At 40.4% G+C, this 24,918-nt stretch overlaps 1 protein-coding gene across 1 annotated transcript; it reads right to left on the reverse strand.

Annotated features, from left to right (window-relative positions):
• Positions 1-1,076: 1,076 nt before the first annotated feature.
• trpm2 (transient receptor potential cation channel, subfamily M, member 2) lies at positions 1,077-24,918 on the reverse strand. Its single transcript, XM_084725293.1, has 33 exons — positions 24,794-24,918; positions 23,770-23,843; positions 21,801-21,969; positions 21,526-21,706; positions 20,481-20,638; positions 20,181-20,361; positions 20,015-20,076; positions 19,732-19,932; positions 18,986-19,088; positions 17,493-17,614; positions 16,746-17,117; positions 15,914-16,051; positions 15,650-15,779; positions 15,408-15,553; positions 14,698-14,810; positions 12,468-12,566; positions 11,048-11,273; positions 10,296-10,414; positions 10,076-10,208; positions 9,440-9,611; positions 8,475-8,655; positions 8,029-8,210; positions 7,153-7,285; positions 5,767-5,854; positions 5,446-5,530; positions 5,176-5,321; positions 5,003-5,070; positions 4,226-4,255; positions 4,031-4,117; positions 3,849-3,927; positions 3,654-3,755; positions 2,408-2,518; positions 1,077-1,536 (listed from the first exon to the last, which is right to left on the reverse strand). The coding sequence occupies exons 1-33, from the start codon at positions 24,893-24,895 to the stop codon at positions 1,426-1,428; spliced, it is 4,404 nt and encodes a 1,467-aa protein (XP_084581419.1). The 5' UTR covers positions 24,896-24,918; the 3' UTR covers positions 1,077-1,425.

The following is a 24,918-nucleotide window of genomic DNA, read 5'->3' on the forward strand; positions in this document are numbered from 1 at the left end:
TACAATATTGATGACATCACTGCAGCACTTTTCTAATTGGTCAAACTAACATTGTTACAACTAACCCAGCGTTGCAACAATCCCGAGTCTCCCCCCCGAACACCAAAAACAGTCGAGACAACTTAATTTGGGTGCTTTTTATTTTCTATTAAGTCCAAGAGGTCTTGATTATGTAAAAATAACACATTAAATAAAGTGCAGCAAACTCAGATACAGGAAAGAGAGCAGATAAAGTATTTCAGTAGTGGAGGAAGTACTCAGAAGAACCTATACTCACAAGAATATAAAAGGAGCAGTGGCGCACCACAAAGTAAAAAATACTACTTACTTACTGTACTTACAAGTGATACTTCTGCAGTCAATGTTCAACTTGAGTACAGAAGTATTAGCAGCATAACATAAAAAATACACTTCCTTATTATGCAGAATGATTTCTTTCATAAATGTGCATTTTTCCAGCACTTTGCAAGTCATATTATTGTATTATCATTATTATTATTATTGTTAGTGGCTTAGTGGACCTTTTTTTTTTTTTTTTAAACTACTTTATATAATGCAGGAATTTTTATCTGTGACAGTGCATCATTTTATATACAGTGAGGTGATGACTTGCATTTTTTTAATGTAAACGTGAATACCAACTATACTGTCAGATAAATGTAGTAATAAATACAATATTTGACCCTGAAATGTAGTGATGTAGAAGTATGAAGAAGGATAAAATGGAAATACTAGTGTGAAGTACAATTACCTCAAATTGCACCATATTTGAGCAAGTGTACTTCATAGGGATGCACAATATTAGTGGCATGTGAAGAAAAAAAAGATGGAAAAAAAACCTGTCAGCAGTAGTTTTCTTATTTAGCTCAGTGAATGTGTCCATTTAGAAAAAAACTGCATTTTATTTTGAGAACCACTGTATTATGAAAAGCATTGTATTTTATTTTGAAAAGCACTGTACAATGTTTTATGTCTGCATCTGCTAGTGAGTCACCACAATAAGAGAAGGCATAACAGTGTGTTAATTCACCACAGGAGAGACTTGATAAAAAACATGTGCATGTGTCAGTAATTAGTTGCAAAAAATATCAGCATATTAGATATCAGCAAAAATCCAATATTGTGCATCCTTAGTTCCACTGCACCACTGAGGTATTAATTCTCAGTGAACACATGGGAATATTAACACACAGCACAGTGTGTGAGCTAAACATTCAGTCTACTGTCCAACAGCATCTGTGCAAATTGTTGTAAAATAATCCACAGCAGCAGCAAAAAATTATGGCTTTATAGTGTCTTGTTTTCAGTCAAGTGCTTTCAGTGCGACAGAATTAATCTACTTAACAAAAGGCCACATGAACAACAGGCCAAAGGAAACCTGTGGAGAGAGAGAGAGAGAGAGGCACGTTCACAGCTACAGCAGCGTCAGAACTTCCTGTTGTGCAGCTCAGCGACCTGCCGCAGGGATTGTCTTTGGTTCGAGTCGAGTTGGGTTCGGCCGCTCACCTCCTGCCACTGAATATGGCTGCTCGCCACCTGAGGGGGGATAATCGCAAAACAATAACAGGTAATTACATATTCACTGTAGGGAGGGAGACCTGAATTTTGTCCCCAAATATCACCCTAGTAAGGGGTGTAAATATAGACAGTGCAGGGAGTGCGGGCTGCACTGGGACCCATGGGGTGGGGTTTTAAAACAGGGGTCAAGGGAGTCCAAGGGTGTCATTCATTTTAATAATCATGATAGAAAAATATTTATTCATTTATTCATTAGTAATAACAAGAGCAACTTTCGCTGCTATGAACTTATCTGGATATATGACAGTTTTATTAAGATATTCAACACAGGGCCTCCAGGTGTTCTCAAAGGATTTACTAGAGTTTGTAAGTGAGTCTGCAAGAGAAAATCTAATCTTTTCAAGTCTGATGTGGTTTAAGATCTCCTTGAGCCAGCTGTTGTGTGAGGTGGTGGGAAGAGCATGCTTTCGCTTTACGACTAACTAACAGAGTTGTAAACGCCAGAACGCGCCGTTTCGTGGACGGGAAATTAGGCGCTGTGAGCGGTGGGACTCCAAATAGAGCTGTGACACGTTCAGGGTTAAGGTTCAAGCCAAAAAAAAAAAGTCCCAAGTGTGTTAAATATTTCACACCAGTTAATTTTAGTCAGGACCAAAACATGTGAGTATCAAATTATTCCAGGGGACATACATGAGGGCTATTTTCTAAATTGAAAGTGGTTCTTTGCTGAGAAAAATTTGAGAACCCCTGACCTCAGTAAACTAGAGAACTAGAACTAGAGTGCACCAGGGCCTGTCATAATTTCATTACGCCACTGACTATATCTATTTAAGTGTAAAATACTGGATGTATTTTATGTTTTAAACCAATAAAATAACGATGTTCTCACCATGATGTCTGTCATCATCTGGCTCGTTCTGTCCAGGTGAATGTTTAAGACGGTGGTTTCCACCCAGGCGTTATCTGTGTTCCTGCAGTCATCCACATACCCCTCAAACACCTAAAACACAGCAACACAACGACTGCATGTCAGAAAGGACAAGTTCTCTAATGTCAAAGTCAAGAAAAGCTTGTTTTAATTTATTATTATTCGTCTAATTTATTTCATATTTGCTGTTATATTTATCTGTTAGAACTGACACAAACCGCATCTCAAGAGTGACGGTAAAGTTGAATCGATAGCTCTCTAAAACAGTTCCAACACAACTTGAACATGTTAAACTTGGATTTACTGCAGCTACAAAATCAAAGTTTTTGATTCCCAATTCCAGACAGATTCACAAGACCTCTCAGGTCAGAGTTAACGGGTCCTTGCTGCAGCCCGTTCAAAGTTCAAGTTTCGAGCGGTCAAGCTTTTACTGTCATGGCTCATAACTGCAGGTGGCGTATGTGATGCTAATGACATTTTGTTTTTGTAAAATTCAGCAAATGCAGCAATGCTGTTGGTTCTGTGCATTCGCTTTAAAACAAATTCTTGGGTTTCCACTCGGGCTGCAGCTAATCGGTTTGACACCCCTCAGCCGACTGAGATTCTTCAAGTTGAGCATTTCTTTTTGTTTTCAGTCATTTATTTTAAAAAAATCCTCATGACAACATGCATTGGTGGTTAGAAGAGTAGAGAAGTGAAACGATTGGTTGGTAAACAAGTTTCAGCTGTAAATTTTAAAAAACAAGTCTCTAAAACGCTGCAAACCGCAAAACTGACTGTGATGAAAGCGAAGAGGAGTGATGGAAACAGAGCGCAAACACCATCGAACACTTCAGGGCAGGTGATGCTTGCTTGTGCTCGTTTTTGCCTCTGACAGGCTGAGATAGTAATTCCAAGAGTCTGACAACATTATGGAAAGGACTGCTACAGAGACAGGGCCTTTTTTTTTTTAAAGTGCAAGATATATTCTGGAGAGCGAGGTTAAAAAATCTCCTAAAAGGAGTGCTGATGGGAGGACTGTATTTGTTTGGCAAATATCAATGATCTTTCTCCAAAATCACATACCCTACTTTTAATATCTGAGTGTTTTAAAACACACCTCAAGACCTAGTCATTGGCCAGATTTTCACCTTTTCTTTTACAATAATTACACGTTCCAGGAACATTTAGACTCTAAGAAGCAAAACAAAGTGTTGACCAGACCTACCTTTGTCCCCTCTGACACTTTTTCATTTAATTTTTCATACACATTATTTCCCAGGGTTCTCTTTAGAGTCACAGGCAGTTGTTCAGCAAAATGGACGGGTCCCTGAAGGTTTCAAAATCACAACAGAATCGCACATTTACTCAAATATCGTAAAAAAAAATCAAACAGCTGAAGTGAACAAACAGCCAGACTCACCCCAGGTAAAGTCCACATTCCTTGGCTCTCACCCCGAACAGCCAGGTACTCCAAAACAGACAGATCAGAGTCTCGCCAGCTAAAAATCAATTTTAAAGTCTATGATCATGCCATGTAATCCGGCGGTGGCGAAACCAGATTTAAAAAAAAAAAAAACACTCTGAGGACATGAGAGGACGTACCGTGTAAGCACAAGGTCCACAGTCAGATTTGGACCGAGGCGGCTCAGCGCACCTCGTCCCCTGATGCCCGTCCTCCCTCCAGGGTTTCTAATGACATATAAGATACACATCAGACATGAAGACATGCGCCTTACAAGTGTCTCTTGTTACTGAAAGTGCTATTTGACGCCTCATGTATCTTATCTTGTATCATACCTGTAATTATCTAAGTCTTCTGATTCCGATCTGCAAGGAGAAAGAATATATTAAATGCAAGAGATGAGGAAGCTAACTTGTAATTAGATACAAGGTTAGCTTAGGAAAGTTAGTAATTCATTTAAATAAAAAAAATATATAAAAGACATTTTTATTCCAGATGCATATCTATATGCAAAGCCTAATAGGTTCCAAAGATTGGGCCTCACGCAGCAACTTTCTGTTTCTAAAAAAATACAAGAAGTCAACTTGCGATGCACCAAACGTTCTTAACCGTTCAAATCTTCCCTTACCCACTGTATGGTGAAATAAACTTAAAGTAAAAATCATGTTTCCACAGTGTCATTGCTGGAGTTACAGGAAAACCAAACACCCAGTAATGGCAAAACATCTGTAATGCTGTCACACAGTAACAGAACTGAGTGAAAGAGATGAGAATAAGAATTAGAGTCAAATAAATTCTGTCATAATTAGTTTGATCAAGTGGTCGGTGGTAAAGGAATGACAAAAAGTTTTTTATTTTTTACAAACTAATCAGAGCTTAAAGGGAAAGCATTTTGTATTTATTTTTACACTTTATTTTAAAGTTTATGGCCTCTACAGATGCCTTCAAATTACTTGTTTTATCCAACCAGCAGTCTAAAACTCCTACACTATTGGATTTATGGTGATCTATATATATATGTAACGAATTAAGGACAAATTGTGGGTATCAGTTTGTACATCACTTCCTGCATGAGGCCCGGTTTGTACGATCATCTCTTGGTAAAAACATACTCATGATCCACTTGGTCCCCGGTGTCTTCAGAGGCGCAGTAGGGCGGCTTGTAAGAGCTGAAGCTGACCTGAAAAAAAGAGGACATGAAACTCAAACTCATCCTTTTTATGCAGCAAATGTTCTGAGGACCAGCTGCTGCTTTGAGTTTCGGCTGTAAATGTTTATGAAATACCTCCCAGGGCACCTTCTCCTCAGGCACAGGGAAGCGTGTGACTTTGCTGCTTGGGTAGTGAAACTGACGGGCGTTCACGTGGAACCCGTCCTCTTTCTCTGATGCATTGACGTACGTGTCAGGAGACTCGTCTGTTGTGGTTAACGCTGCAGGGGAAGAATAAAAATGAGTGCAGACAGGAGGGAGAGAGATTTGACGTGTAATATGCTTCAAAATTTATGACAAAGATATGTAAATTAATCATGATGAATGAGGAAGTTGGTTGCTGACTTGGTGGTTGAGCTTCTTTTGCTGCAAAACCCTGAGATTTCAGGCTGTCCATAATCCACTGCAGGGCTTTGGCCGACTGGACGACCTGATGTGACAAAAATAAAAGTGGGTCAAATACTTTTGATGACTGCTTATACAACGTTGAAGATGGCCGATTTTCCCCCATCGGGGACGTCTGGAAATAAAATTCAACAAACACACATGAGTGCATCAAGAAAGTGTGTCATCTCTTTTCTGCGCCGCGCCTTGCCCCGGCAGTAAAATGTGAAATGTTACAGACGCAGGTGCAACATTAGTGATAACCAAAAATCAGGTCACAACCTGCTCCTCTAGTCGAGCCAGTCTTTTCACCGTGGCATCAGAGCTCCACTCCTCTTCCCTCTCCAGTCGTTCAGTTATGGTGGAAACCCTCAGGAAAAAAACACAGGCACAGTGTGAGCGTCTGGTATTTATTTGAATATCATGCTTAGACTGTTAATTAATGTCATAAACTCTATATATTTAAAGAACAACAAGTTTGAGTCTAATCAAACCTTAAAAAGATATGTGGCTGCGTTGAAGGAATAGTTTGAAAAGTCTGTGAAATCTTGCAGAGATTTAGATGAAAAAAAAAGAGAAAACTCTCATATTTGCCTCCAGCTGCTTAGCTTAGCCCAGTGCAAAGACTAGAAACAGGTGGAAACAGCAAGTCTGGCTCTATCCAAAGGTAACTAGTCTCTATGCTAAGCTAACACAACCATCCTGGCTCTAGCTTCATATTTAGCACACATACAAACGAGCAGCATTGATCATCTCATCTAACTTCTCTTAGAAAGAAAGCTAATAAACATATTGCCCAATATGTTGAATTATTCCTTGCAGATTATTAACACCTCATTTCTCCCTTCAATTCCCATCGTGTGGGAGAACCTACGGTGACTGCGAAACTCGCGAAAAACACAAAAGGCCATATCTAGAGCCAGTGTTTGGTTTGTCTGTTCTAGGCTACTGTAGAAACGTGACGGTGCAACATGTCGCACTCAGCGGAAGTGAGCCAGCATCGTCTGTAGAAAGAAATGGCTCATTTTAAGTTAATAAAAACACAACCTGTCTTATTTACAGAGGATTACACACAAATGAAACCATACTTATGAATATTATTTTCCATTTCTGTTGCCTTCTGCTAATAAACCCCCCAAAAATCTTACACACTGGACCTTTAACCCTCTTTTGGCAAAATCAGCAATTTTATCTTGCAGATTATGGGATTTGCTCGTCCACTGCTGCTTCATTTGATTAGTTTGTGTTATTATGTGACTTCAGTATTTTAAAAGGTGAGTTCAGACTCACCGAAGGCAGCAGCCAACCAGCAACTACCATGTTCTGTGAGGTAAAATTACTGTTTTTGCCAAAGAAGTCTAGTTGGTTTGGAGAGAGACTCATATTTGTATGTATGACATAAGGGAAAGCAGTGAAAATATAATAAATATAGTGTACATTTTTTTAGGTGGCTAAAATACATCTTGCTGCTGAACCTGTCCAGTTCTGAGCTTTACTCCTATCTGCTTCTTCAAACTGGGGGCGTGCCGACTATCATCTACTGTAGGCAAAACACTGACTATGGATAAGTACCTCATGTAAGCGCACTTCAGACAATCCAAACTATCCCTTTAGGATGGGTCTAAATAGATCACAGAGACACTTGACATGATTCCTGTGGGATTTTACTTTTGTGAAGTGTCCAGGATGCGTCGCTCCATGCTCTGGCACTGCTCCTGCTGCGTGGAGAGCAAGTATCTGTCCTTCATCAAGGCCTCCCAGGACAACAGCTCCTCTTCCTCACTCTCAGGAAGCTCGTTCTCTGAAAAACAGTGTCACATGCATGCTCACTTCCTTCTGTAATACTGTGCATATGAATATGGATGCAGCAACTTCTGTTACAGACAAAGTGGGGTTGGTTTGAAGTCAAGAAAGTCACGTGTCTTACAATTGTTTAAACATAAGACAGTCAAGATATGTAATTAGACAGACTACACACCCAGAAGTCCTATTTTGCTTCCAAAAGCTAATGTTAGCCACAAGCTACAATGCCTATGTGTTTTCGTAGTATGACGTATCCACACAAGCAAAAAAGGTCTTGCTTGTTCTGTTACTTTCCAGCTGATAAAAGGACCAAGAGTCACTGGATGAAACACTTAAGGTAAGACAATGTTTCAAGAGACAATGGACGTTGGTGTTGATGACGTATGTCATGCGAGACGAGAGATTTAGTTCCTTGAGCAGTCTCGCACAAAACTTGCCATACACATTTATTCTGAAGTAAAGTCCCATGGGGCACGCTGGAAGGGGAGGGACTTTGCTTCTCTATAGATGGGGGCGAAATTGCAACCGCATTGTACAAACAATTATATGAAGGCTGTTAAATAAAAAAACAAAATGCTTGTTGTTTGTTTTGCTACAGCAGTTCTGGGAATACGACATGTTTTGTTCAAAGACTTGACTATAATCACAATAACCTGGCTCATAATTTAACAGCGTAACAAAGATAAAACTATAAAAGCTACCACGAGGCCTTCTTTCACAAACAAATAATTCAATACTTACTAAACTGTGTGGATATGATGGGTTTCCTGCACAGCACCACGTTCCTGATGAAGAGGTAAAGATGGCTGAAAATGATGAAAGGAGGAGGGGCAACAGGGTGGCTGTGGTACTCCTTAATGAGCTCGTATCTTTGAAACTTCCAAATTCTGTCTGTGTTGTCCTGAACTTCCTCGAATGTAAAGCTGAGAGAGCAAAGAGAGACAGTTTAGTTCAAAATTTGCAGCTTGATACCTCGTCAAAGATCTCGAGGTACGTCCTGGTATTTTACCCAACTGTAACCCATTCGCTATTGATCAGAATGTTAATTTCACGACCCATGGAGAAACTGGAGTGTGCTAGAAACAGATTGTGTGCACGTTGTAAACCCGCCTGTGTAGGCGCATCTTACTATCTGAATAATGAGTCCTTTAAATAGCAGTAAAATGTTGACGTGGCGGAGAACTCACTTGAAGATGGCGATTAGCAGGTTGAGCAGCAGTATGTTGGCAAAGAGCAGGTAAATACAAAGCATGATGATGGTGAGCCACTCAGGGAAGGCTGGTGTTTGGTTTTCATTCAGCACAGGACACTTGGGCTTTAGACGATCAGTGCCATCCATGGTGCAGGACTCGATGTCAAATGCAGCATCTGCAGAGGGCAAAGAAAGGGTTTTCCTGGTGGGAATATGTGTTTAGAAATTACTGACCCCTTTGTGCTCTGTTCTCCAATAACAGTTGAAGGAGCCTGGTGCCCAGCAGACACATCAGTCAACTTTCTCCTTTCTTGTTTCCTGCACTTGGCATGTATTAGGCTCACTATGTTGAAAATTTTGAGGATGGTCAAAAAAATGGGGGATCTATAAAAGCGACAAACAATGATTGATGTAGATTAGCTAGCAAGTTAGCTAGTGTTTTAACTGGCTAGCAAGCAATTGAAAAATGTTAATTATTTACCTGGTAGTGTTTTGTTTTGACTATAGGCCGCTTTAAAGGTTGGGTCCAGTATTTCTATTTATTTATTTAGTGTTTGTTAAGTTGGTTGGTGTTAACATATCATTCTGTAGGTTCTGTACAAACATTCAAATTTTGGTCTAAGTATGTATGTTTTGGCATCAACTGCTATTTTCCTGAGCCCTTCTAAAAACTGTTTCATACATTAAGTGATGTAGGTTTCTGCATGACGACACTGCCGTATTAACCCTGAAGGAGCAGCATGTAAAATATCATCAGAGAAACCGCTAACTGTGCTCCCGAGACTCTCTGTTGAAGCTCTGTTTGGCTGTAGTTAGCCTACCAGCTGCTGTTAGCTCAGTTAGCTGTGTAGCCAAAGGTCCTGATATGACTGGAATGGCTGAATGAATTTGCCATTTTTCACTTCACAAAATTACAGATCAGCTGTAAATACAGCGATACAATTCTCCATCTACACTCACAATCAATATTTGTGGGTATCTCTCCAAATATGATGCGGTAGGGCTCATAAACCACCCCGCGGAGGACCCAGTCCAGTCGATTGTCGTTGTGGATGAGGATGCCCTGTTTGGCCACACCATACGCCACCACCCAGATACTCAGCAGGAACATGAAGAAGAACAAATCCGTCATCTGGAGGATGATAATGTGGATAAACATTAATACTGCAACCAATGACACATAATGCATGTACAGCGGAGACTTTATTTTCCGGTGGGTGGCTTTTACTGGGGCTACATTTTTAAATTTAAAACATCAGAAAGCTGGTTTTGTCAGTCTGCACAAAAAATAATGCGTTCCTCTAAAAATCAAGAAGGAATAACTGATTGTCACTGTTATAGGTTTGACAGACTCAAACCCAGTGTGATAACGAACAGACCAGCTGCAACACTTTGTTCAAAAACACCTTTTATTAAACACAAAGTGCACATCTCATCTCATCTCATCCGCAGACACCAGATGGAGGCCCACTGAGGCAGAGGCCTCTTTTTTTGTATTAGATAAAAGGTGTTTTGGAGCGTAGCATTTTGTGCTCTGCAGTTGCTCCCGCATTACATCACGCCGGCATTCATTATATTTGAATGCAGCCCACTCACCATCCTCCTGACGATGATGATTTTGGGTCCCAGGGTTCTACTGATGGTGAAGATGGCCATGAGGCGGAGGCAGAAGACCACAAAGTCGATGCAGAGGAGGACTTTACCCGCGTAGAACAGCTTACTCGTCAGCCTGAGATGGAAAAACTGAGTGATTCACACAACAGATAAACTGGCAGGTGGAGAGCACTTCTGATGGGCTGGAAGGATGGAAACTTACCTAAATGCAAGGCCTATAATAAAGAGGACGATGGAGAGAACATCTAAAATATTCCACAGATCGTTGATGTACATCCTGGCTTTTTTACGAAACCCAAAGCCATCAGGATCATGAAACAGCTGAGAGAGAAAAGACAGATAGAATGAAGCACAGTCTGAACACTAAGGCTCCTACTTTTTTCTTCCCAAGTTTCCCAAAGGGAAAATCATGCACTTCACATAACTCTAGCTTTTCAACTACAAAATAAAGTAATACCATTTTCCATCTGGGGGGACTTTTCTGTGACTGGTGACACTTTGTTTCTTCCAGGAATTAAGGACAGTGCTACTCATTTAACAGCTCGAGTAAAACTTTAAACTCTTTACACTTACTGGAAGTGCGCTTAACTTGTTGTGTAGCTGTGTACATATACACACAGTGAGGGCAGAAGCCCTAGAGCCTTGCACACTTATCTGGAACACAGTCTAAACTGTCAGGCATAACGGTGAACAGTCAGCCACTGTGTAATGCTGAAAAAAGTCTATTCAAGATTGCCATTTTGCACGCCAAAACAGTGTATCATCCCTCTACCCACAGAGGTTTTACACAACTAATGAAATCATTTTCCTCTCCTGTGCAGCTCGACTTCTAAGAAGTGTTTGTCAAATGACGTCAAAGCAGACAAGCGCGCTGCAGCGGCTTCAGACCTCGGTATATGTTGATTTATCCTGGAGTATTTGTACAGTGTGTGTGTCCCAGCTGCTCTCTCTCACCTGTCTGACCTCCTCACACACCACAGAGATCAGCCAGATGTAAAGCAACACCTCCAAAACAGAAGGCGTGACCTGGAAGTCGATCAGCAGCACCACCGCAAACAGGAAGAGGAAGGCGAAGTAAGACACGATATTCCAGTAAAACTTGACCTGCGGCGAGCTGTACAGGCCGACCAGCCGGGACCAGCTGCCCAGAGACTTTAGGCGCTTCAGGCCGGCTGCGTCACTGCGAACAAGAAGGTCACTGAGGTCAGAGACAAACTGATGTATTCATTTCCAAATCTTAAGGTGCCTGTAAAATCTTCCACAGTTACTTAAAGGGGCACTAGAGTCAAAATAGTGAGCTGGAGCTGTATATTAAATAGGTTGAAATCCTATTCAATATACCATCTAACCCTAACCCTCCTCCCCAGACCCGAGGAAGCTCAGGCAGGCTGCAGGAACACTGCAGGAGAGCAAGATGAGTGCAACACTGTAGTCTGACAATAAAAAGCAAGGACGAGTCCTTTTCAATGTAAGTTAATCCTGGAAATACAAACTCTGAAGTTTTGAGTTCAGCGACTGCCTGCCTCAGGCCAGAGATATAATTGCTGTTGGATCATGCGTTTGTGAAGACCACTGGCTGCTGAAGCGAACTGTTCGTGACGCGGTGGCTTGTCTACACGTGTTTCTGCAAAACACTACTAGAGGACACAACAGAAAACTCAGACCATAAACCGCCTGTAAAAACAAAAGAAAGGAGAGAAGGAGTTCTGCTTTCCACAAATCCACTGTGCATGTACATAGCGGTCTCAGCCTGTTTCCATTTATTTTGACATGTTTCAACGTCGACTTCCAAAACTGAAGTTATCTGTCGCCAGCTGTTGTGGCAGGCATGTTTGTTGCTGTGTAGCTGCAGACTTGTTCAATGTCCTCAAAATTTTCCACTATTGTTGTTACTGGTGACGTACCTCCTTGTCATTGCATTCTGTGCCTACACTGCCCCTATTGGTCGTGTGTATTGCATCTTGCGGACACGTAGCGTTGTTTTTTGAGAATGCGCACAACCAATGCTCCAAATGGACGCAGGATATGTGAGGCGGATGTCATGCGTACGTGAAGGCGTAGTTAAAAACAAGTATATCTGCGCCCTTACTCCCTGCCAGACTGCATTAACATGTTGCTCACATATCTGAAATGGACAAAACAACAACACAAGTTACAGACTGGAATAGAAATTAGGAAAGGTGGACGCTGAAGCTGTAGCATTGTTGTCAGAGCAGACAGTATTTCAGCTCAGCATGTTTCCTTAATCTCTGATGAGATACTGTGGTCATTTTATGCTCTGTTACAGAAAATATAATACAGATTTCTCCTTTAAGGTTTTTCAGTGAAGACAGTCATTTGTTTTCAGCGTGTTGAGAGACAGCTGTCGACTCACAGGATGCGAGAATTCGTTCGCAGAGTACTTCCAGTCACTTTCTCCACCGTCTCCATATCCTTGCTCTTCGCAGTTTCTCTCTGGATGACTTCATCACATCTAGAGAGAATTATAATACAGACAGAAACAAAATACTTCAAAAGATTATTCTGCTAAAATGCTATTAATAGTGGGTCATAAATAGTAATAAATATGAAACAGTTATGTTTAGTGTACAAATACTATATTGTTATATATATTATCATATATTGTCATATTATATTGCTGAATCACTGCAATTTCAAACACTATAATTGTGACATTTTTATATCCTTAACTGTTGTCATTTGTCTTACCTTGTTTTCATTTTATTTTATTAAGTACACACCAATTCAGCACGATTACATTTTTTTATTTCCCTGTATATAATACCTTCATTATTATTATTTCCTTTTGTTATATTGTTATTCTGCTGGTTATCTCTGTATGTAACTTAACATATATGCATATATTCATATTTCTTTATTTCCTTTTTATGTTTGATATTTGCACAGTTGTCAGAGTTGTTGCAACCTCATTTCACTCAATTATATTTTAACAATCTGCTAAATTATTATGATGTACAGACTTATGAATTAATGTTAAACTGATTATTAATTTATATTCTGAGCAATTATTTTTAATCAGCTGATAACCAGCTGTGATAGGGATGAAGAGGTGGGACTGAGTCTTTTGTCTCTTTAGCAAACACGTGTAGGACAGAAAGCAGCACAGTCTTTGACTTCATGTTAAACTAGTAATGTTATTTTTGTTCAAAGTGACTGACACACAGGAGTGAACACTGCTTCAAACATTCAGACTGGACCTAATCAGTTTTACTCCACATCGGTTTGCAGTAGAAGAGGTCTTGCTGCCACCAGGTGGTGTCCAAGCATTAATGTACGAGGGAAAAATGTTTGGCTGAGGGGTTCAGACAGGAAGCTACACTAAACAGACAAACCACTGCTATATTATAGCAAATGTATGAATCTATAATGAACGTTTTAGTTTTTATTACTGTGTGTATACAGTAACAGAAACACCTCACATTTCATTCAGCAGAGGTAACCTCTTTATGACTCTGCTTCAATTTAAAGAGTGAAGTTTATCTCAGGTCTGCATCGACTGTATTGATTTGTCTTCTTTGCTGTTTGCACTTATTTTGTGTCTTTAGAAAGAAAAATAACTGTGACGTCTTTAGAAACACTTCAATTGTATTAAAGGTGCCCTTTACTATAAATAGACCCTCAATTTTGTTTGATTAGGCACTTATGCTTTATTATTTTGTTTTTTTTTTATTATTATTTTTTGCACACAGAAAATACAACATAAAAAACATTTTATTTGCACGCATATAAAATACAATACTGCAATAAAATACAACATGAAAGAGAAAATAAATGTATCAGGAGATTTCAGGAAGCCTCAGACTTATCCAAGGACTTTCCTTTCAGGAAAAAAAGAAACTAACAAATAAAAACAAAAATACTAATCAAAACTAACACAAACATAAATTAACGGGATCATTCACCCAAAAATGAAAATTCAGTCATTAGCTATACATACTTATGCCGATTGAAGGTCAGGTTTAGTTTTTTAGTCCACAAAACACTGCTGGAGTTTCACAGGAAAACAGTGTTGCAGAATCTCCCGAACAATGGAAGTGAACGGTGACCAGTTTTCAAATGTAAAACACAACAGAAAAATAAAATAAAATACATAAAATGCCTCTATACTGCCTGTCTGGTGTAATCCAAGTCTTCTACAGCCTCAAAATGCCAAGTTGACTAAAAAATATAATTAACACCATGTTTTAGTCTGAATCTGACTGAATTTTCATTTTTGGGTGAACTATCCCTTTACAAAAAAACAAAAAATAATAAGAAACACATCAGTCAATAAGCGAATGATCCAGTGAATACAAAAATATGTAAACAATACATAAAAAACAAACAAAAAACATAATTATGTGTGTACTGTATGTCAAGGAATCATTAAACGTCATGAATTAAATGTGATGCCAGTTTCCTTTTAAAACTCTCTGAAGTAGACGAGCTATTAATAACATAAACTTCCATATCTGTGCCCCTCTGAGGGAGAACCGGCCAGGTTGAGTTTCATAAAAAGGAAGGTGGAGATGTGACAGTCCCTTAAATTCGGAACAGTTGTCAGAAAGCAGACTTTTAAAGTAAGTAAAGTAAGTAAAACTCACCTGAAAACCACAAAGCCAGTGTAGATAAGCGGGAAGAAAACCATGCAGACCAATACTCTCCACACGGGGTTGTCCACTGAAAGCTCGCCACACCAGATCTGCGTCAGAAGAGCCTGAAGACAGACGGACACGTTATCAGTCACTCATCGGTCTCACTGAATCTCCTTTACAATCATATCTGGGTATCAAAATCAAAGTCTCATTCATCAAGTTGAATCCACTGATCAGTATTTCTACTTTTTCTACTCAAGGTTTGCATTCAACACAGTTTTATTTGAAAATGATTTTTCATAAAAGCATGAAACTTGGCACACTTGTACAATTTTGGGCCACGAACATTTTCGGAAATGAAGCCATTCTATAAACGCCTTGCAGTAGCCATGACTGCTATTTTACTTGCCTCTATAACTGAATTATATTCAGCATCCAAAACCAGTAAATGTGATGTCCACCCCTATGTTTTGATGGTCAGGGGTTACAATGATACCATATAAAATATCATAAACTGTTGAGGTGATTAGTTAATGATGAATTCAGTGATGTTGTGAGACTGTATTTTTCTTTTCTTTTATTTTTCACCTTGTAGAGGCACTTCTGTTGAAATATAAGTGAAATACAATGTCTCCTTTTTCTATTTGTTGAAAAAACTAAAAAAGTCAAAGTTAAAAAAAAAAAAATCCGCTGAAGATAAATCTGAGACTTTTCTCTACCTGAACACCTGACTGAGCTACAAAGCTTTTATCATCAGCCTCCAGTGCCAGCCTCAGGCATGTCGTCCTCCCCCAAAACGGTGACGCGCGAACCAACAGCTTCCGAGCCCGGTCTTGGTCATTGTCGTGGCACTCACTGAACACACCTGGGACACACACACAGTGAGGAAAAAAATGCCAGCTTTGTAAAATCCCTGTGCATGACATCGGTGCAGCTACTCTTTACGTCTGTGGTATTATACCGATGGCGTGTTTCTCATAGTGATTGGCGAGCTCTTGCATTTCCTCCGCCTCGTCTCCATCACTTCCTTCCTCCGCCATTTTCTTCAGGATCTTGGTGGCAGCCAGGGCAGCGGACATGCAGTCTCTACACTGTGCACGCACAGATACAGACACAGAAACATGCAGTGCCATTAACACACACACACACACACACACACACACACACACACGATAAACAAGTATTTTTGAACTTTGTCAGTATATGGGTTGAGTGTACAGATCACCTGCTCCCAGGCAATTTCGGCCAGCTCCTTATTGTTCTGGATGATAGCCCAAAGGAAAAGGTCTCTGCCGACGTCCCTCGGTGCCTCAGCTCCGTCCTCCCTGAACACAGCTTGGGAACTCACCTGACTTTTAGACAGCTAGAAGAAAAGTGAAGGACTTCAGAAATACTGATGTCATCAGTCCAAATCCTCTCACGACATGTCCCCCTCTGAAAACTTTGGCCACGCACCAATTGGGATTTTTAGGAGAGATGGGGCCGATCCTAATATTGATGTATTTCACTCACTGAATATCGGATCGGTCACCAGTCGGTGTTCTGATCTGAATTCTACAGACTCACTATTTATAAATACTGTACAACTAAATTTTACTTATTGTTATTTCCAATTTGGTTCTAAATATTGGAGAAACACTTTCCAGTTATTTTATTTTTTCAATTAAATCAGTTAGTTGTTTGGTCAAATAAAAACACTGGAAAGAATTTGCTTGGAAAATTAACATAAGGGTTTTGCAAAACCAAAAATCATATCAAAATACAGTTTATCAGTTAATGCTGAATGTTGGAGGGAATGTGGGGAACAAGAAGCGCATTGTTCACATTTTTTTTTTTTTATTTTGCCTGTGTTGAAAAGGTTTTGGGGGTCAATTAAGGAGAAAACCATAAATATTTTTTAGAGAAACCATTACAGCCACCAAATATTAGGGTAGTAGGGTCTCGTATAGGATGAAGCGTTCAGGTTTGGTTGTCAAACTGCATCCTTTCAGTGCATTTTTCCTGCAGACTGATTGTCATTGTTGTGAGCAAAGCACAGTTTGGATAAACAGACTCACTGACGCAGATGAACCCTCCATCGACATGGTGACGCTGTGTATCGTTGGCGAGGTAGTGTAGAGGGGCTTGGTGAAACTGCCCAGCAGGTGGCGCACCTCGTCAGACACGTGAGTCAGGGAGATCATGTCCTGATTTCGGTAAATTCGATGCCTGGCGCCGATCACTTGCCTCCTGGTGCGGCATGAACTGTGGATTCGCTTGGCCAGCTTGCGCAGAAAGAAGCAGCTGGGCAGATGTTTGTAGAGCTCACACAGAGTCTCCTCGTCCTGCAGGAAATCCCTCAGACTCACGCCGTTCTCCAGCAGCAGACTCACAAACTGAGGCCTGTTGCTGACCAGGGCTGAGAGCATGGCCGCATGGAGGTCACTGGACTGGACGGGAACAAACCAGTAGAACAAGACACAGTGAGCAATCCAGGCGCCGATGACGCTGCCCCTTGAATCATAAAAGTTTAACAATACAAGGGTTTTATGGTTTAAAAGCCTGTGGTGGTTTACTGGTATTGGTCGAAATTTCCACGAACAAATTATCACCCTTCCTGCTATTTTCTCAGAAGAGTGCGAGGAGGAACATTACCATCATCTCCACGTTTTCCCCGTCAGTCCATTACACTTGTTAATCTGTTCTTAGTAACATAAAGGGCTGCATCACAGAGTCAAGTTCAGCCTTAATTTCCCTCCCCTGAATCTGACACAGACTGCTGCTGGCGGTCATGTTACACTGTGTGGTATAATAGATGAACCCACCTTCCACTGGCTCTCCTCAGTGAAGATCTCGGTCTTGGCTATGTCCACTCGGTTCCAGGCTATAGCCAGCTTCAGCTGCCTCTTGCAGCTTTCGATTCCCAGTGACTCGCTGGTCCTCGAAGCTGAGTGGAGAATTGATGTGACACTGTTAACCAATTCTGTTTGCGCTGACAGCTGGAGAGTCATATTGTGACTCAAGTCTGGCCGGACCTGCAGCTCAGGTCAGAGTATTTGTGTTTAAGAACCAGGGTTAGCAGCCTCTCAGTGAACATGGCTGGACCGTGGACTATTTATCTGTAAGTCTTCTTTATTTTGATTCATTCTCTTGGATTTTCTGCTACCCTGGCTGATGTAAGGTGACAGATGATTGACTTCAATGCTTAATTAATCATTACATTTTCTGTTTAATTTCCACTCTCTTATAAACATCAGTAAATAAACTAATTGTTTCAGCACTTTCATGCTGTGATGTGACATAACCTGGGGTCAGATTTATTGATATTGATGACCAGGGGTTTTCAAAGACTCCCCTCAGACAAAGCTTGGATAAGATGCCCCCCTTTGTTTGCTTGCTTGGTGTCACTCAATTCCTGGATGTCTGTGGGATCATTATTGTGTTATTTGACCCTCAGACATTCAAAAAGTGAGCCAAGAAAGTCTAATATTAATGTTTGACAAAACCTCAGACCACACTAAATACATACAAAGGTCCGTTCAGAGGGATTTATTATCTTCTGACTGTCTTTATTCTTTTCGCTCTATGTCTGATAACTAATGTAATATTTGCCTCCCTGGAGACTGTTTGGTTCCTGGGGAAGAGGCCTGCTTGCCACTCTGAAAACCTCAGATGTAAAACCATAACAGCGGTCATTTGTCAAGCAACAATAAGCAAGGCTCTACGCAAGGGCGAAGATTCTGCTTTGAACTTTGCGGCCACAGATGACAATAAGATGTCCTCGCTGAATGAGCAGGGTGACTGCCTGGCAATTATTGTCAAGACTTTACTTTTAATGGAACTCGGGGATGGAAACTATGGGCAAAGCAGTTTATCTAGAATGATGAATCATCACGATCAAAAACTTAAACTTAAATGGCTGCCCAGTGTGATGGATTAGCTTGTTGTTTGGAGCACTTTGGCTCAGTATACTTTTTATAACAGCATACATTAAGCTCGCTCTAAATGGTTTTCATTGGTACGTCTCAAGACCTGCATGAGGAGGAATATATCGTTTCACTTGACAGGAGTACTATCAGTGTCTCTGTGAAGGAAAGCAATCGTTAAGATGAAAATATCTGCAAGAATATCCGTGTTGGTTTTGGATCTCAGCACATTTGATACCGAAGTCCAGTCACTTAGTTTTCTGAGAAGCAACATTATACTTTGAGAGCTGGTTTGGGACGAAGCCTTTCGTCTTCATCCTTAACACAGTCTTGTTTGCCTGCAGCCAGTCCAGTTCCAGCACTGAACATCTGTGTGAAAACCAAACCGTTACCTTTGAGTAGCGCTTGAAGAATAGCCATATCGACGTCGCTGTGACTCTCCTCGCTTACTCTGAGGATGGTCAACAAGTGAGGCATCCTGATGATGTCCTGAATCTGTCACAGAAAGCAAACAGACAGCACTTTTCAAAACATGAGTTACAGATTCAAAGAGCAAAAGTTAAAACAACAGAACTCATGCAAAGATATTTTCACATGCTTATCTTAAATTTCTAAAAAAATAAAATAAAAAAAAAGGCAATTGACCCCTTTCCCATTGCCAGTAAGACTTGCTTGCCTTTCTGTGTTTTTTTCTGAAATGCGCTTTAAAGCCGAGACTTGACTCCTGTCTGTGCAGGAGAGCAGAGAGAAACATTTTCAAAAGTGTCCGTGTGCTCAGCCTCCAAATGAGTCTCTGAGGTTTGAAGTTAAGTTTTTCTCCTGCGTCGCTGTTTGAACTTTAAGATCTCTGTCTGATTTCATGTTCACTTTCAGCTGAAAGGACTCGTGTCAAGTGATGAAAACGCAGCATTTCCTGGTTTTGTTGCTTCACAGTAAAAGGTGTCACTGCCGATCAGAAGTGGAGACAATAAATACCCTCCACTACTGCGAGGCTGTTTGACCCAGGAGTGGATGCCAACTGCCCGTTGAACAAAAAGCCAGATATTGGCAGGTGTTCGTGTTTTTTTTAGTCCCTTATAAAACAGGCTTTAATACTGTTTGTAAGAAAGAGGCGGCAGTTTGGTCTGTTGTTGCTAACCTTCTTGGTCCATTCTATGATGCTGAGATCGGAGAATTTTTCATACTCTTGGCCAAAGAACTTTTTCAGTAACTGGTGGATGAGGATGATAGTGACCCGGCTCACTGGGAGCGCCGCCACCTGGGCGATCACATCTGCTATTCTTCCAGAGCCCTCCAGGATCACACATGGTGTACCATTCAGCATGGCATTGTAGATAGTCTGAGAGGATAAACTCAAGACAGTCAAGACAAGAAAAGACAGATGCACTGAGAGATAGAGGGACAGAAAACTGATGACTCACATTTAGAGTGCCTGGTCCTCCATCCAAAACCACGCACACCACAGGGATGGTTACACCGATATCTGGAGGTTAGACAATAAAAAATCAATATTAAGAGCAGGAAAGATAAACAGAATCAGATTTGAGATGTTATCTGTAACGGCATACTGCTTTTATGCAGTTTAACCTTTGTTTCCAAGACGCTTTCTGGAGATGTATTTCTCCAGACGGCCACGCAGTTCAATCTCCACGCCGTAGCGTCCGTGGGTGCCATCGTCCACCAGTAGGAAGTGGGTGTGGTTGTTATCGAGGCAGGACAGTCTGCCCTGGCCTTCGATGTCCATCGCATAATGGGCCATAGAACGGCCCTGCAGAAAAAGAGAAGGGGGAGAGAAAGAAAGGCAGAGGAGGACTGAATGCTCTGCGGGTGATTAATGTTGCTACGGGAAAGAGACATGCCACATGTGTAGATGTGTTTATAACGTACCTCTGAGTTTATCAGAACATCCCTGTTGTGAATTATCCCCCATGTTGCTACTCCAATAGCCACGATCTGCGTGGAGCTGCTCAGGGCGTAGTCCCTCACAGCCTGCCCTACATGCTTCATCACACCAGCATTTGTACCACCGGTGAGGATCCATGCACCTGTGCACAACACAGCATATGTCCTAAACCAATACTGCACATTGTACATATGCTGTATGTGCACATATTTTTGGCCACATGTAAATATGGTCAGAAATACGTCTGACTACTCCAGGAAGTCACTGCTCTCAGACAAGACGTAGTTCTACACAAAACACCCAATTAGTCTTCAACTTCTTTTCTTCTCACACTTCATCACAGATTTTATTATCTTCAGACAGAGGGGAGCTAACTATGTCCACCTGCTTCCAGTCTTTTTGCTAAGCTAAGCTAATATGCTGCTGAGTTTGGTATGAAACATCTTGTCTAAGTCTTGGTGGGAATGCAAATACGTGTTTCCAAATATTAAACCAGTTCTTTTATACGATGCTATAACAGCCCTCAATCCTCTGGGAAGGCTTTCCACATGACTTTGAAAGCTGGCACCAGTGATTTTCTCTCTTTTAGTTACAGTAGCACTATTGACATCTGTAATGTAATCCATTTGTAATGGATTGTTTTTACAGATAGTATACAAGCGGATGTTAATCAAACTGGCAGTGACTTATTAAGGTTACTGCTAATTAAACTCAACTAAGAGATAACAAAATGTTTTTTCCAAAGATTTAATGCTTAATATATTTGTTTGTAAAATCTGACTCACTACCAACTACAGTTTGTTTTGTAGTAATAGTGGTATAAACTGGGACAAAGTCAGTAAGAGTAGTAACCAGTAAATGAAGAAACACTGCACTTTAAATAGCACAAGCTTGACTGGATGAATCTGAACGGAGGCAGGTGGAGCAAAGATTCGCTCATAATCCATAACTACACGGTTATATTCTTGTAAAACACATGGTGTCACACCGTTTGGCTAATCATTGGTACACCCTGACATGCAGGCCGACCTGTTGTTTGGGCCACTTTGATGAGACCTCTGTGGAACATGTTCTTGAGACGAGCCTTCAGGTAGAAGTTCTTGGCTCCTCCGGTCACTGAGATCAGCAGGTTGGGAGGGGCGAGTTTCCACTGCTCAGTCAATAACTCGTACAGGATTTCAGTGCTCGTGTCTGTGGACACTCGCGCATACTGAGAATGGACATGCAAGCATTAACACAAAGGCAAGGATGAAGACATTTCACACGAATTTCATTCTAACAGTGGAGAGGAGGGATGGTTTCACCTTGCCAGTCTTTTGTCCCAAACCACCGAAGTTGATGTCTCCATAAGCATCAGTGGGCACTTCACGGATATGTCTGTTTATGTCCCACGACTCGCCTGTGAAGTCCTCTGGCTTGATGGCTTCGTCCACATGCTCGGCCTTTGAGTAACCACACTTACATCCCTCCGTTCTAGTAGAGAAACAAAAGCTACTATTAAGACTGGACTGTACCAAAAAAAGATGAATTTATTCTGAGACTAGTTCTTATCAGGGTTTAGCAAACTTATGTTTAAAATGAGTAAATGCAGATTTAAAATGAAAAACTGTTGCACAATTGCACAATTAAACTTTTATGTCAGTAAATCCAAGTTTGCTGATTAAAACTGTAATTAAATGGCATTTAATCAATATGAAGATGCTTGCTTACCTAAATTAAAATAAATAAATCAATAAATAATCAATTTAGCTGGCTAAAAAATGGGAAAAGGGTTAGGCTGTTTGCTAGCTAGCTAAAAAGTTTTTTAAAATATTATTTTAAAAAAAGGTACAAAGTCAACTAACAGATTTATTGTTTGCTACCTAGCTAAAAAACTGAAAAGCTATACTGTGTGCTAGCTACAAAGTTAACTGAATGCTTTATTATTTGGTAGCCTGCTGAAAAGTTAGTTAGCCTTGTTAGCCTCAAGAAACTATTATTTCTCCTTTGAGCAAAACTCGTTGGCCGAATTATCAGCAGGGGTGAAAAGAAAGAAGAGAGACATAATCAAATTCACTTGGTTTGTTTCTGAACTTTCTTCAAGGAACTTGATTATTTTTTCCAAATCCATTTGAAAAAACAAAGCTATTTTAAAGGTTAAACCTCCTCAAAAGTAAGACTGGGTTTTAAATTGGATTTTGGAAGTTTTGGTGCAACAGAATTCAAACTGAATTTAGTTTAGAGTAAAAACTAAACTGAGATTAAAATTAAACTTTTCTACATTTTAATCTTGTTTAAAAGTTTGGAGGAGCATAATTTAAAGTTAAACCATGATTCAATCATGTTTAAAAATTAATAAGTTTTGGTGCAACTCTGCTCTCTAGCTCAGAGACATCAAGATAAAACAAGATATATTTCCTCAGTAGGCAGTGAAACTGACAAGCAGGGGAGACAGAGGGCAATTGTAACAGGGGACCGTTGTGACACACTCAATTCCCCCAATCAGAAACAAGCAAGCAACATTATTGTCTTGTTCTCATTAGTGAAAATGTGTCAGTTGTACTATTAATTACTGCATGCATATGTTTCTTTTATCACAAGATGAAAAGTCATGGCTCAACAGTAAAGACTGCATACTTTAAAAAAAAGTTAAAAAAAACTACTAAAATATTTTTATATTTGAGTAATCGTTTCAGTAATTTCTCATGTGAAACTGAAGAAAATGCTGATTTCAGCTTCTCAAAGCCTCTCAAACTGAACATCTTTGAGTTTTAGACTGATGAAATGATGCATTTAAAGACATCGTCTTGGAATTTGCAAAACTGAGATGAACATTTTTGACTATTTTCTGACATTTTATGGACTTTACAGCCCTTGATTAAAAATGGCAATTATTCTTTGTTGTTATCTGTTAACCACTATTAAATGAAACAATTTGAACAGGGTGAACTAAACATTGATCCTAGGCAAGTGGATTTCTGACCAACTTGCCCGACTCAGCATGACGTTGAACCCGGCTAATATGTTTCAAGTACTCTGTGAGTAATCAATGAAAAAGTAAAAAATGTTATAACTGCCCCGGGTCTCCCCTCCTGGAAACAACTAACAGCTTCAGCTGACATGTATAACTGCCCTCTCAGCAACTGAGGGCAGTGCCTCCTCTCACATCAACATTACAGAGGGCGGATGCTGCTGTATTATTGTATTACTGTGCAGCAGCAGCAGCAGCAGCTGCAACTACAAGGTCAGTTCATACTTTCATCACCAAACACAGCACAGAGCAGTTTATCTTACCTGGCATCTTTTTCAAAGAAGCAGCATTCCTTCTTCTGGATGTTTTCCTTGATCCAGGAAGCAACGGCGCAGCGCTGGAAAGAAGGGGAGAGAGGAAAGAGCTTTGAGGGTCTGGCTGCGCTGATCGCCAGGGTATGAACCAGCCATGACTTCACCTCAGCTTCCCCCATCCTGGAGGCGACACTGGGGGGTCTACAGCGCACAGATCTGCCTCAGGGCTGAGAGCCGAGAGCATGACAGGAGAGCGGAGCCTCTGCAGTCAGAGCTGTGGGTGCTGGCTCACAGTCACTGCTGCATCAGTGATGTCAGAGCTGAGCTACAGAGCTGAGCAGGCTGCTGAAACCTGACTAAACCCTCCACTTACAGGACAGAGGGAAGATCTGGATCGATATATAACTCCATTACTGAGAGTAGATTAACACAGGCCGAATTAAGTCTGAATCAGTAATATAAACAATCCACCATTAACAAAAGCAGCTTCTTGCAAATATCTTGTAAAGTAAACTGTCATACTGGATTTATTTTGTCTTTTTCCATCGTGCATTCACATTACAGTAAGCACCTTTTATTATTGCTAAACTATGTGACACTTATGTACAGTCAAAAGCAAATAAAATGTCAACCTGTCTCACTCCTTCAGTCCTCATGCTGGTAATTGTTTCACAATAATTGAACTGTTGCATCACGAGTAAGGCTGCAACTAACCGTTACTTTTCCTCGATCATTTTCTTGATTAATCGATTAGTTGTTTGGTCCCTAGAATGTCAGAAAAATGTTGATCAGTGTTTCCCAAAGCCCAAGGTGACACCCTCAAATGTCTTGTTATGTCCACACCCCAAGTATACTCTCACAGACTAGTAAAGAAATCAGAAAAAAAAAAAAAATTGAGAATCCGAAATTCTTAAAAATTACTCAAAATGATTAAGTGATTATCAAGAGTTGGAAATTACAGTTTAACAAATGACAGCTTATTGATTACTCCACCAACTGTTGCAGCTATAATCACAAGTAGATGGACACTCACCTTTTTAAAATGAGAAACCACTTGCTTTAGTTGAAGTCTGTTCTGCTGCAGCTCATCAATCACTGGCTGAGGGTGAATCTTATTCTCCAGTTTATTCAGCATTTCTAAAGAGGTGAAAAAAAAAA

This window comes from Lutjanus erythropterus, chromosome 8 (assembly GCF_056507025.1).
Source record: "Lutjanus erythropterus isolate fLutEry1 chromosome 8, fLutEry1.hap2, whole genome shotgun sequence".
NCBI lineage: Eukaryota > Metazoa > Chordata > Actinopteri > Lutjaniformes > Lutjanidae > Lutjanus > Lutjanus erythropterus.